Below are 13,782 nucleotides of genomic sequence, written 5' to 3'. Positions count from 1 at the left end.
GACGCAAGAGGGAGGAGATATGGGGATATATGTATATGTATAGCTGATTTACTTTGTTATACAGCAGCAACTAACACAACAATGTAAAGCAATTATACTCTAATAAAGATGTAAAAGAATAATAATAAAAAAATTTTTTTAATAAAATACAAAATTTTTAAAAAAGGATCAGAAATTTCCTAGTTGTAGAAGCCACTAGAGTTGGTTGCCTGTTACTTAGAGCCAAAATCATCCAATCTGACACAGACTCTGTAAGTTAGAACCAACTGTAACCCTCAGTGTATAGATGAGGCACCTGAAGTGCGAGGAAATTAATGAACTTAAGGAAGACAGAGCTTACCTTAAAGCCATGGTGAACCAGACCACAGCCAGAATCAGTGTGTTCATCCTGTAGGGCCCCATCACACAGTACAGAGCATTTTCCCAGACCTATAACACACAGAAGAGATGGGTTGTTAAAGGCAGAAACTTGTGACTTGGAAGAGCTCATTTTTAATATTTTCTATTAAATTGCCTAGGAACCCATTATCTTCCAGAGGCAGCAATTCTGCTCAAATAACAAGGAAAGCCTCTTCTCTTCTTACTGGCTGGTCTCAACTTCTAACCGTCCTGTAGCACCTGGGAACACAACAATGCTCCATGCATGTGACAAAAAGCACACGGAGTGGAGATGTCAAGGCAGTGAATAGCCTTGAGCAGTGAGTTCTGCTCCCCGCCAGTGGGAATGGGTGATATTCCAAACATTGAACCACCTTTTACACCAGGAAGGTTATCCAGGCTCAGAAGACTCTGGCCATTGACTGCCTCAGTGTTCAATAGTTGATTCACCTCACAGGAGCCTTGCCCTTCAAGAAGACTTTCTCAGAAATCACCAACAAATCTCAAAGGGGTCATTTCTTTAACCCACTCCTTTCTTCCTATGGATTATTTAATGAGAAGGTGCTAGAGAGAAAGGTTTTTACTCAGACTAGACATTGCACCTACATTCAAAATCTCTGCCTTGGGAAGGAAGAACAAAGGAAAGAAACGAAGGTCTATAGTTTGTGGCTCAAGGGCTCACAGGTAAGCATGGGCTAGGACCCGAAAGTCCCTATCCAAGGTAGCTTCCTGCCCACCACACTGTCTTGGGCTGATGGGGGTGTTTAGGATCTCTATTCTTCATCCACTGACGTTACAGATTTCCATAGAGCCTCCCTCTCAACAACCCCAGGTCCCCAGCTGTACCTGCTTGAAAGTGGTCTTGAATCTGACTAGCCAGCGCTGGTACCAAGTCCCTGTTGAACTTTGGATCTCAATGAATTCATCCATTTGCTTGGGAGTTTTAATGTTGGAAACCTGTAAAGCAAAGATTGGCTAGAGAATCTTAACCCCACTTTGACTTTTCAATTTTTAGTTTAATGTAACTGACTTTATTAACTTACTTAGGGCTAGAGGAGCTTTCGGTGACCCTACAGTTCAGTAATTCTTAGCCAAAATTGTACATAGCATCTCTTAGGGATCTTTCTCAGGTGGCTATGTCCCACTGCAGACAAAATGAATCAGAGTTTTTTCACTCAATTATGGCTTTGGGAAATACACTGAATTCCTGTTTATATCTGATTTGCCCATAGTAGAGTTGACTCCACCTTAAAATTCACAAGTCTATCCTTAATGGATATTAACATCACAGAAGTCTAGAACCCATATAGGCAACAGTGTGTGTGTGTGTTTGTGTGTGTGTGTTAGGAAAGGGGGTTTGCTATGCAAGACATTTTTAAAACACAGCAGAATAAAAGACATTATGTCCTCCTTCTGCACAGCAAAGGAAATCATCAACGAAATGAAAAGGCAACTTACTGAATGGGAGAAGATACTTGCAAATCATATATCTGATAAGAGACTAATATCCAAAATATAAAAAGAACTCATGCAACTCAACAGCAAAAAAACAAAACAAAACAAAAAGATCCAATTAAAAAATGGACAGAGGATCTGAATAGACAGTTTTCCAAAGAAGACATACAGATGGCCAACAGGTACGTGAAAAAAAATGCTCAACATCACTAATCATCAGGGAACTGCAAATCAAAACTACAATGAGATATCACCTCACACCTGCTAGAATGGTTATTATCAAAAAGACAAGAAATAACAAGTGTTGACAAGGATGTGGGGAAAAGGAAATCCTTCTGCGTTGTTGGTGGGGGTGTAAATTGGTGCAGCCACTATGGGAAGTAGTATAGAGGTTCCCCCTAAAATTAAAAATGGAACTACCATATGATCCAGCAATTCCACTTCTGGGTATTTATCCAAAGGAAATGAAAACACTAACTCGAAAAGATATCTGCATTCCCATGTTCACTGAAGTATTATTTATAAAAGTGAAGATATGGAAACAACCTAAGTGGCCATCAACAGGTGAATGGATAACAATGTGATACACACCCACCCACGCAAACACACACACAATGGAATACTACCCAGCCACAAAACATTTTTTAAAAAATCTTGCCATTTGCGACAACATGGATGGACATCGAGGGCATTATGTAAGTGAAATAAGTCAGACAGAGAAACACAAATACTTTATGATCCCACTTATATTTGGAATCAAACAAACAAACAAAACAAAACAGAAACAGAAAACCAAGCTCATAGATACAGAGAACAGACTGGTGGTTCCCAGAGGGGAGAGGGGTTATGGGTGGATAAAATAGGAGAAAGGCGTCAAAGGTACAAATTTTCAGTTATAAAATAAGTCATGGGGATGTAACATAGAGCATGGTGACTATAGTTAATAATACAGTATTCATTACTTGAAAGTTGCTAAGAAAGTAAATCTTAAAAGTCCTCATCACAAGAAAAAAAATGTTTTTAAATGTGTGGTGACAGATGGTAATGAGACATTGTGGTGATCATTTTGCAATGTATACAAATAACTGAATCATTATGTGGTGCACCTGCAACTAATATAATGTTATCTGTCAATTATACCTTAATTTTTAGAAAGAGAGAGAAATTATGTCTTCCTTGCTACCCCTGGTTTTCCTGGAGGAAATCAAAGAGATAGGGAATGGAAATAAGGCTGTATATCTCAGGGCTCCCCCAAGGGCCCCGGAAAGTGTTAATTTGTCCAATGTCAGCAGGTAGCCCCAGGGAGCAATCCTGACTCCTTAAGACAGCGATTTTCAGTTTAATCAATGTTTAAGACAACCACTGCCTTCTATAACTAACCATCATGTTAAGGAGATTCCTGACCACACAAACTCTTAGCCAAGTTATCAAGGTCCGTGCATGCAGACCAATTCAGAGCAAAATAGAAGAGTGTACTCAAAAAATTCAAAACCAGTTTCTATCACCTCCTCCAACAAATCTTTCTTTCTAGGGAGAAAAGGCTTTAGTCGTAAGTGTCTCCATCTCTTCCTTCAGCCAAGGGACTGAGAATGTGAGGAGACAGAGAGAGAGATGCGGCTGGATATCCACAGGGGGAAATACAGTTCCTGAATTAGGGACAATTGCTTCTTTAATTCCCAAGCCCTGAGCCTAGGAGGGCTCGGCTTTGTTTTTCTAAACACTGAAAACAGTGGTTCTTCTCTTGGGAGGGCCGGATACCCTTTTGAGAACCTGGTAAAAGCATAGGTGCTCTTCCTAAAAATCACAGGTATGTAAGCGTGCCAGAGCCTCCTGGGCTGGTCCTGCCATTCCTGGGTGTGTGGCCTTTGCAAATGCTCTTCTGCCCAGGCCCACACAGGGACACAGGAGAGAGAACGCAGCAGGCCCTCCAGTGTGACTCTTGGCTGGAACTGGTCTTTGTGTTATTAGGTATCCCAGGGAGACCAAGAACCCAGCTGCAGCCGAAAGAGGCCGAGGAGAAGGTTGACCCCAAGTCAGGAAGCACGTTAAGAATCTCACTAAATGGGACTTCCCGGAGGTCCAGTGGTTAAGACTCTGTGCTTGCACCACAGGCGGCGCGGGTTCAATCCCTGGTCAGGGAACTAAGATCCCGCGTGCCTGAGGTGTGGGTGGGGGAGAGGGGAAGGAAATACAAATTTTGTCTTTGCTTTGCTCCTGGGGAAAATAACACCCTATTCCCTCCGGATCTGGGAGTGGGCGTGTTGACAACTTGCAAAGCATAATTACTCTAAGTTACAATTAACTAGGATACTTGTCTTTGCTTCAGTCTAAAGAAGAATGCAGTCTGTGTGGTCTGTGCTCACCCCAGCCTTGCAGAGCATGGGTTCTCAGGGGAATACTTCAACCCACCCAGTGGACACCTGCCAGGGGGCTGTTCAGAAGCTTGTGAGGTAGCGACAGGGGCTGGTGAAAGCCAGGGCTCTGTAGGGGAGGGGAAAGTATTCCTCTACCCTCTTAGGCTCCCTGGCTGGTCTGGAAGTTAAACTGGCAAAGAGAGATTAACAGGAGGAAAGCATCCACATTTTACTGAATTTTTACATGTCCGTGGGAGCCTTCACGAGAGAATGAAGCCCTGAAGAAGTGACCAGCCCAGGAAGTTTTTATACCTTGTAGAAACAGTAAATTTGTGAAGAACTGACAAGACAAAGGGATTTGGGCTAGGGTGAAGAAATGGTGAAGAAGTAATTAGGACGATAAGGGTTAGTTTAACAAGGTTTGTTGATACAGCCTTCTTGGCCCTAAGTTCCCCATCTCTGCTGAGAACAATGTCTTCTTTCCTCCTGGTGCCCGGAGAGCACCTTCCATGTGGGAGACTTATGGCCTGTTTCAGGGAAGAAGGGGGAGCAGGGGGAGGTCAGAGTGACATTTCTACTTCTGCTGTTTCCTCAAGCTCCTTCAGCTTCCGATATTCAATATGCCGAGGTGCCATATCTTGGGGTATCATGTCCTGAACCCCATCAGCTCCAAGGTGGATGTGAGGAGGGCCACATCCAGGGCTCACCATGAACACTAAGAGCCTGGCCTACCCTAAGCTCTTCCTCCAGGCCCCTGAGCATGTTTACTGTGAGTACCGTCTACAGAGGGGAGCACACAGGATCCTAGCAGACGACCCCATTCGGCAGGGCTGAGTATCACTCCTGACTCCAGCCACTGCCCAGCTGTCTGAGGTCAGGAACACTTTCAGGCTGTTTTTCTTTTCTTTTCTTTCTTTTTTTTTTTTTTTTTTTTTGGTACGCGGGCCTCTCACTGCCGTGGCCTCTCCCGTCGCAGAGCACAGGCTCCGGACGCCCAGCCTCAGCGGCCATGGCGCACGGGCCCAGCCGCCCCGCGACACGCGGGATCCTCCCAGACCGGGGCACGAACCCGCGTCCCGAGCATCAACAGGTGGACTCCCAACCACCTCGCCACCAGGGAAGCCCCCTTTTCTTTTTTTTTTTCCTGGCCCATCCAGTCATCCTCTTCTACAAAATTACTATGATCATCAAGTCAGTTTGGAAATACTGAGCCCGTGACCTTTTTAATTCCCTTTTCCTGAGAAAGGGTGAAATCTACTAAAAGCAGAGGTTATACCCGAAGACTCAGTAACATCGCCTAGGAATAAGCAGGAGCTTGGAGAGAAGGCTATAGAATGGGTGGGGTGGGAGGCAGGACTGAACCAAGCATACCCAGACCCCAGGGGACAGGGCGCTCCTGCTAGCATCTGGGGTCCAGACCTGCAGTCCAGCTGCAGCATGAAAACCCATCACAGGGAGCGGCGGGGATGGGAGGTTGGGAGAACCACCAGTTCCCTTATCATCTTTCATTTGGAGTAGCTCTGCTAATTGTGCTTCTTCTTCCTTTTTTTTTTAAGTGTGGGAAATTTTTAATAAGAAAGTTAATTGAGGAAGGATTAAGAAAATGAACTAGCTAAAAGTTCTATTTTCAATTACATTTCGTTTATCCAACCGGAAAGTCTATAAATATTGTTAATGGTGCTTCTTAATAAGTGTTTGTGATAAAAGGACTGGTCCCATATTTTAGATAATTTTAGGAGTGTTGGAATTGGGGAAATATTCCACTGGACAACTTTCTATAAAATCTATTATTTGAGTTTATTTGTTTAAAAATATGACATAAAATATTTGGATAATAGTTAACATCTATGTAGTATTTACTCTAAGCCAGGCACAGTTTAGGTGCTTGATTTTAATCCTTACTATAACTGTATTCATAGACATTGTTATCCCTCTTTTCCCAATGAAGAAAATAAGGCACAGACAGTAACGTGCCTAAGGCCACACAGCTAGAACATGTTAAAATCAGGATTTGGACCCAGATTGGTCTGGCTTCAGGTTGTAGATTCTTAGCTGCTATGGGGTCCTGCCTGAGAATCAGGGGTTTCAAGTAACAGGTTAACAAGAAAAAGTGTTTTACTCCAGACTCAAATTACGGAAGCCAAAGAAGCAAAAGCAGTGAGTTGGAGTAGGTGGGAGTTAACTCAGGAAGGCTTCCTTGAAGAAATGGATTTGGAGTTGGTCTAAAAGGGGGTCATGCAGACAGGTGCACAGGGACCCTGCCGTGGGTATTCCTCGTGGTTGGCCACAGCTTGGTGGGAAGAGCACAGTTCATGGTAACTAACAGGACCTCCCCGTGGAAACTGACATTGGCCAGTTTTTCATTTTTTAAACTAGTGAGAAAGAAAATGCAGGCTAACAGCCAATGCTGGTAACGATGCTGAGAAACAGGTATCCTATCATTGGTGGTATCACAGATCATTGCAACCCTACTGAAATGTAATTTGCAATGCATCTCAAGAGCTATAAAAATACTCATGCTGTTTGAGGCACTCATTTTATTTCTAGGAGTCTACTCTTAGAAAACAAACCCAGAACATGAAAGGAAAGGAACTATGTGCAGGAAAAGGTTCATTGCAGCAATATTTGCAGGAACAAGGTAATAAAGCAGGGCATATGCATCTCTAACATTGGGGACATGTTTACGAAAACTGTGTTAATGTTTCTAATATTAATGTCCGTTAAAAGGATGATTCTGAATACTATGAGACACATATAGAATGCCTATAAGTACTCCTGAATAATCTATATGCATTGATATATGTAAATATATGTACATATGGTTATCCCCATACGAATATAGCTAGGTTTTCCCTTTGCCATATTTGAACACTTAGCAGTACCAAGAAGGTATCCATCAAAATGCAAAGAATAATTATGATGCAGTAATAGGAATGTCAGGGGCTTTATTCCCCTTTTGACAAATTTTCTGGGATATGCTTATATAATAAAATTATTTTTTAGCAAACCAAAGCAGTGAAGAGGAGAGGCCCCCTCCTGTTGGCATAGGTGACCATGCACTCACCGTGAACACCTTCTCTGGGGCCCCCTTAGCCCTCATGTTGGTGTCGTGAACGTGCTTGAGAATCATCCAGGCTTCGTCGTGTTTGCCCATCTGGTAAAACCAAGGAGAGAGACATGAACAGTCTTTTGCTGATTAGGGGTGGAAAACCCTACAAGCCCAACAGGTGCTGATACCCAAGTCTGAGGCGATTGGCCATGGATGTGTTACTATCTAGGGCTTGTGAAAGACTAGGACAAGTTTCTGTCGCAGCCCATCTTGGAAGGATAGTAAGGTTGTACCTTCAAGGTGTAAATGCTGGGTACTATTATCATTATAGGCTGTGAGTAACTACTCGTAGTTTAAGGTTGAATAGACTGCAGGGTGGGAGTCATGTTCCTCCCTGGCAGGACAAAGCAAAGACACAACATGTGATGGGTTGAACTATGTCCCCAACCCTAAAAATATGTTGAAGTTCTAGCTGCCAGTACCCCAGAATGTGACCTTATTTGGAAGCAGGGTGGCTGCAGATGTAATTAATTAAGGTGAGGTCATACTGGGGTAGGGTGCACCCCTAATCCAACATAAACGGTGTCCCTATAAGAAGAAGCCCATGTGAAGACCCAGAGACACATAGAGAGAACACCGTGTGGTGACAAAGGCAGAGATGGAGTGAAACAGCTGCGAGCCAAGGAATGCCAAAAAATGCAAGCAACCCACCGGAAGTTGAAAGAGGCAAGTAAAGCTTGCCCTAAGGGCTTCCAAGGGAGTGTGGCCCTGCCAACACCTTGGTTGGGGACTTTTAGCCAACAGACCTGTGACACAATAAACTTCTCTTACTATGAGCCCCTCGGTTTGTGTGCCTTTGTTAGAGCAGCCCTAGGAAACTCATACACAATGAAGGGTAGCTTTTGAGATAAGCATGGATAAAAAACCTTTTTGCTGCATCTGGAACCTGATCAGCGGGATGAAAGAAGAAATTCAACAAGGAGGGTCAGTCTGCAGAAAGCTAGAAGGAGGCTTATAAGTAGACTCTGAGAATTGGGGCTGTAAGAGCCTTCAAGTCCTATCGCCCCTCCACCAGCCCTGCCTGTCTGACCACCGCAAGCACGAGAGCCTCACCACCACCACCACCAAGCTGGAAACCTCACAGGACCCCGGGAGCAGCTTTCTGGAGGAGAGAGGTCCTGCAAAGCCAAGAGTCTTGAAGGGCTTGGGAGCAGTGACAGATTTACAACCCAGCTCACAGCCGTAACATGGAAAAACTGCAGGCAGCTTTGAAGAGCCTCATAATCAGGACCTCTGGGGAGAGTGGGTGCCAGAAGCATCCTCAGCAGAGCCCCCTCCAGCTCCACCCAGCCTCGGGGAGCAGTGCTGCTGCTCTGTGCTCAGTGAGCTCCTGAGTCCCTCCGGCTCTGGCTGTCCTTGAATCCCAGGCGTGCAACCATCACGATGGATTTAATGATGGGCCAGGTCAGCCAACATGGGACCAAGGGGCTGGAGCAGCAGGGCTGGCAGCAGGGCTTGCCCTCACACGGGTTGGGGGCGCTGACTCACCTCTAGCAGAAACCTCGGGCTCTCTGGCATGAACTTCAGGGCCACCATGGACACAGTGCAGGGCAGAGCGCAGACGATGACAAACACTCTCCAGCTGTGGAAGTGGTAATTGGTGCCCATGCTGAAGCCCCAGCCTGTGAAGAAGCAGTCAGAGGATCTCTGACACACGGTCTTAGAGTGACCTTCAAGAACTGGCTTTCAAACCATGGGGCACAAGAGCATCACCTGGGGAGCAGGTTAACATGCAGACTTCCTGGCTGTGTCCCCAAAGCCTCTGATTCTGAAAGGCACTGGGAATCTGCATCTTGTCAACCCCAGAGGCAGGCCTGGCCTGACACTTATGGGGCCTTGGGTAGGAGTACAAATAGAGGCACCATCCCATATTTCTATATATTCATTAAAATTTCAGTTAAACTCTTAGATAACAGAGGTTCCATCCTCCTGCTCAACAAATAAGGAGCTGGAAGGCCAAGCCCTGACCTGCCCAAGACCCACCTTTACAGGACCCCCTTCTGTCCCCCAACCAGCCCCTCCTGTAGAATGAGGGGCCTCATGCCAACATGTGTGGTCACACCACACACACCACCGTAGTAAGAGTGGGTGTCCTTGTCATGATCCCTTGAGTTTAGTGGGGAGTCCTAGGTCCTGAGTAGCCAGAGCATGATCTGGATGGAGTGGGATTGTGGCCTTAGGGACGCACGTTGCCTCATGGGAAGAGGTACAGCTGGAGGAAAGCCAGAGCAAGGCCTTACGTGACCCAGGGTTTTGATGGGGCATTAGTCTTACCTAAGTCAAAGGGCAATACCAGCTCTAGGTGATTCCAATGCACAGGGTTCAGGACCACATTTTGAAAAACTGTCAGTGATAATACTAATTTTTTTTAAAGAAACTGAGCTTCTACACTCAAATGAATTCTACCATCATTGAAATGGAGAGGTGAATAGCTCCTACTCAGCTTTCATTATTCAAAACATTTCTAAAATTCATTTTCCGAAATTGCCTTCAGGATCTACAAAACATTCCTTCAAATAGCTTCGTAAGAAGCAAATTTTCCTCTTGCAAAGGACGATAACACAGTGAAAAGTGCCTGGACTTTTGCAGTCACATAGATCAGAGTTCAAATCCTGGCTTTCTCACATCGTTATTGTTATGTTGGTGGGTTTTCACAGCTGTAGAAGGCAGGTAATGGTACTTCCACAGATTTGCTGCGTGTGAAAGCTCCTGGCAGCCAAAAGAATTCACCTGCTTTGAGGGTAGATTTGATTTGTTTCGAAATAGTTACATGACAGTTAGTGCCAAAGATGTTGAGTAAAATAGATGAATATCAGCAAAAGGATTATTTTCTTTTAAAGCCAGGTTATGAAATAGACTGGTTCTCTCATGTCACTCAAAACGATCTCTGAAGACAATTCCAACAGCATTTCTGAAAAAGACCAAACTTTATAAATAAATATATTGATTTCTAAAGTTCAAACGGTGAACATTATTCGGCTGTAAAATCTCTATTCCATTTACTCGAAAATATACTATATGGCCAACTCCGGAGGTGGGCAGTTTATGTCTTGAATTCTCTCTTACCATCGCGATTCACTTTGTTCTACTTGCAGGGGACTCCTAACCAATATCTGCTGTTTCTGCAGATATTTCTTACTCTATTTGCACAATGGAATGACTGGCCGGAGGGAATCCCAGGTGAAAAAAACATGGGGCTGTGGCCGCTTTTACACAATGGCCACAGAACATAATACACATAATACATCCAACATTCTCAATCACAATCAAATCTCTTTTTTGCACAGCCTGTCCTGTTCTCCTTCCATCTCACAGGAGTTTTTTCTTTTATAAATTTATTTATTTATTTTTGGCTGCTTTGGGTCTTCGTTGCTGCGCACGGGCTTTCTCTAGTTGCGGTGAGCGGGGGCTGCTCTTCGTTGCGGTGCATGGGTTTCTCATTGCGGTGGCTTCTCTTGTTGCGGAGAAGGGGCTCTAGGCGCATGGGCTTCAGTAGTTGCGGCGTGTGAGCTCAGTAGTTGTGATGCACGGGTTTAGCTGTTCCGAGGCATGTGGGATCTTCCTGGACCAGGTCTCGAACCTGTGTCCCCTGCATTGGCAGGCGGATTCTTAACCACTGCTCCACCACAGAAGTCCCTGTTTGTTTATTTTAATTTTAATTAAGAAGTCTTTCCTCTCTTGAGAGTGACAACAGAAAGAAGAAGGCAAAACCATAGTAAGATTTCCACATCTTCAGCTCATGTCCGAAAACCACTCTGGCGTAATCAGAAATAAAGCTGACCAAAGCTATATAGCAGTCAAACTCAGGTGGGTAACAAGAGAAGAAGGGCAGAAGCAGGTATGTTTAGAAAGTATTCTGCCTCAGAGATATTTTTTTTCTTAATGAAAATATATGCAAATTATCCAAAATCCATTATTCCCTCATGCCTCTCTGGTTTTTATGGTGATTTTAGTAATCTGCACTTATCACATTCATTAGGCACACCTTTGGGGCCTTAAATCAATTAAAATTAAACAGTGAACTGCTTCCAAATATATAAGACTACTATTAATTTGGAGACAGGGATTGTTCTGGTCACTGATCTTTTAGCTTGCCCTACTTTTCTCCATCGGGATTTCTCAAACAGCTGGTGTTGCTGACTACAGTGGGAATTAATCTTCCATAATATATCCATTCTGGGGGGGCTATGCCCATGAGTTCCCAGAAAAACATTCTGAGTTTTGTAACTTTCTTTCTCAATGACTCAGTCACCCAAATTCCTGGTGCCAAGACCTCCTATCACTTCATTCCTGCAAAACCAGTTAAATGGTTTGCACAAGCTACGTACAAACATCAAGTCTCCTTTCCGGATCACGCTTGCATTTGTCCCTGCTGAGTGGAGGGGGTTTTAGAGGATTAATGTCTTAGGTCTGTTGGGAAATATCATCAAATGTCTCTGTTCACTGTGGACAGAACATCTGGTCCTGGTAAAATGAGGTTTAAAATAAATAATCACTCCTGTTGCACTGTGATTCTAGTCCGCCATATTTCTAGGATGGGTTGCCCTCAAGTTAATGCTTGTTTCAATTAAGCCTAATCATCCAAGAGGCTGGTATTTTTAAATGGAATGTAAAAGCCATAGATTTCTTATAGGCATACAAATAGGAAAATATCCTATCCATTTGGAGTAAGATACTTAACCACAAGCCCTGCTATCAGCCAGGAGCTATGCGGTCCCTCTGCCATGGGCATCCCCCTTAGTCTTGGTCAATGTGTCCCCAGCCTGAATTCTTTTATTGCTTTTTTAGAAACCAGACACCCAGACATTGTGTGTTTGTGTGTGCAAAGTGAAGTGAAAAAATGATGTAGTTTGTAGTGACTATTGTGGGTTGCTCCCCTCACAACATCCTTCCCATCCTTCCTCTCCACTGGGTTGCAGACTTGTGGTTTGGGTGGGACTGACTCCATCCCCAGTGCCAGGAATGGAGAAGAAAGTATATGAAACGCCCAGGACCTGGCATGCTCTGGGGTTTAGTGATAGGCTGAGGTGAGCACATGACTTAAGTGGATCCAATCAGAGGGAAGCCAAGGACCTTTGCTCATTGGTTGGTTGTGAGGGCAGTTCCCTTGTGGAACAAGCAGTCTGAAAATAGGGCTAGAATTGCTAATGCAGCTTGAAGGGAAACCAGCCCAAATACTAGAATCGTCTCCAAAATTTTCTCACCATTATTTGCCTCCCAAGAACTGCTGGATGTTAGGGCTGGCACAGATCGGATCTCCACAGTCTATTCTCTTTGCTTCCTTCTCTCCATTTTATAGATAAAGGAACCAAGGCTGGACAAGCTAGGTGACCTGTCCCAAATTACATAGAACCACTATTTTGACTCAGCTTTTATCCAGAGTCTATTTGTTTCCCCCCACCCCAACAAAACTGTCTAACTCAATTTATATGTAGAAATAGTTTCTTAGTGTTAACACGTTTGGATCAATTAACAGGGGAAGTGATATTATAGCAAGAATTGTGGGGACAAAAGCAATTCCTTGGACCCATATAACCAACGGCCTGGATAATTAATGTATGCATTTTGGGGAAGGGTAGAATGCAGAGCCTGATATCAGGAGTAATACAATTTTGTATCTAAAATTATGTAGAATTACCTATGGTAACAAAATTATCTGGAAAACCCTTCAACTCTTTATTTCATTATTTTTGTTCGTATTTCTTCTCTGTTTCTGATACAAAAATCCAGTGGGATATGGCAAAGGTAACGTGATGGTCCCAAACCCATTTCCTCTACCTTGTGGACACACAGCTAGGTCACATTTCCTAGTGTCCTTTGCCGTAGTGTGTGGTCATATTACAGATTTGGGGCCAATGGGATGTGAGCAAAGAAGATGTGATCCAATTCCTAGCCTGACCTTCAAAAGCACCCACATACAACTGTCCATGCTCTTTCACCGAACCAACATGTAGGTTACCTGTTGAAGAGGGTAGATCACATGCTGGAGGGAACCTGAGCCCTGGGATTACTGATAGAGCAGAGCTGCCTGCAGATCAGAAACACCAGCCGGGCTTTGCAGGAGGGGAAAACTTCTTTGGTATTAAACCACTAAGATTTCAGGGTTTATCAGGTTCTCAGGGTAATACACCCAGCATCCCCTTAACTAATAAAATAGGGATTGTCTACATCAAAGCTTCTTCTTAGAAAGATAATACAGAAGCCTCCATTAACCCAGAACACACATCAGAGAGGGTCAGATTTTAAACAAGCATACCAGGAGAAAAAGGAACCCTGCTACACTCTTGGTGGGGATGTAAATTGGTGAAGTCACTATGGAGAACATTATGGAGGTTCCTTAAAGAACTAAAAATAGAGTTGCTATATGATCCAGCAATCCTACCTGTGGGCATATATCTGGACAAAACTCTAATTCAAAAAGATGCATGCACCCCTATGTTCATAGCAGCACTATTTACAACAGCCAAGACATGGAAGCAACCTAAA

General features: G+C 44.0%; 1 protein-coding gene across 1 annotated transcript in view; it reads right to left on the bottom strand.

Moving 5' to 3' along the window:
• Window positions 1-13,782, bottom strand: part of SV2B (synaptic vesicle glycoprotein 2B) — a 79,503-nt gene that overhangs the window by 28,350 nt on the left and 37,371 nt on the right. The window contains exons 4-7 of the mRNA XM_060005477.1: window positions 8,785-8,918; window positions 7,252-7,341; window positions 1,225-1,335; window positions 341-429 (exon numbers count right to left, since the gene is read on the bottom strand). Coding sequence (XP_059861460.1) covers window positions 341-429; window positions 1,225-1,335; window positions 7,252-7,341; window positions 8,785-8,918 — 424 coding nt within the window. The remainder of the gene's footprint in view (window positions 1-340; window positions 430-1,224; window positions 1,336-7,251; window positions 7,342-8,784; window positions 8,919-13,782) is intronic.

This window comes from Delphinus delphis, chromosome 2, assembly GCF_949987515.2.
Source record: "Delphinus delphis chromosome 2, mDelDel1.2, whole genome shotgun sequence".
NCBI classification, from domain to species: Eukaryota; Metazoa; Chordata; class Mammalia; order Artiodactyla; family Delphinidae; genus Delphinus; species Delphinus delphis.
This window is presented reverse-complemented; position numbering and strand designations above follow the sequence as displayed.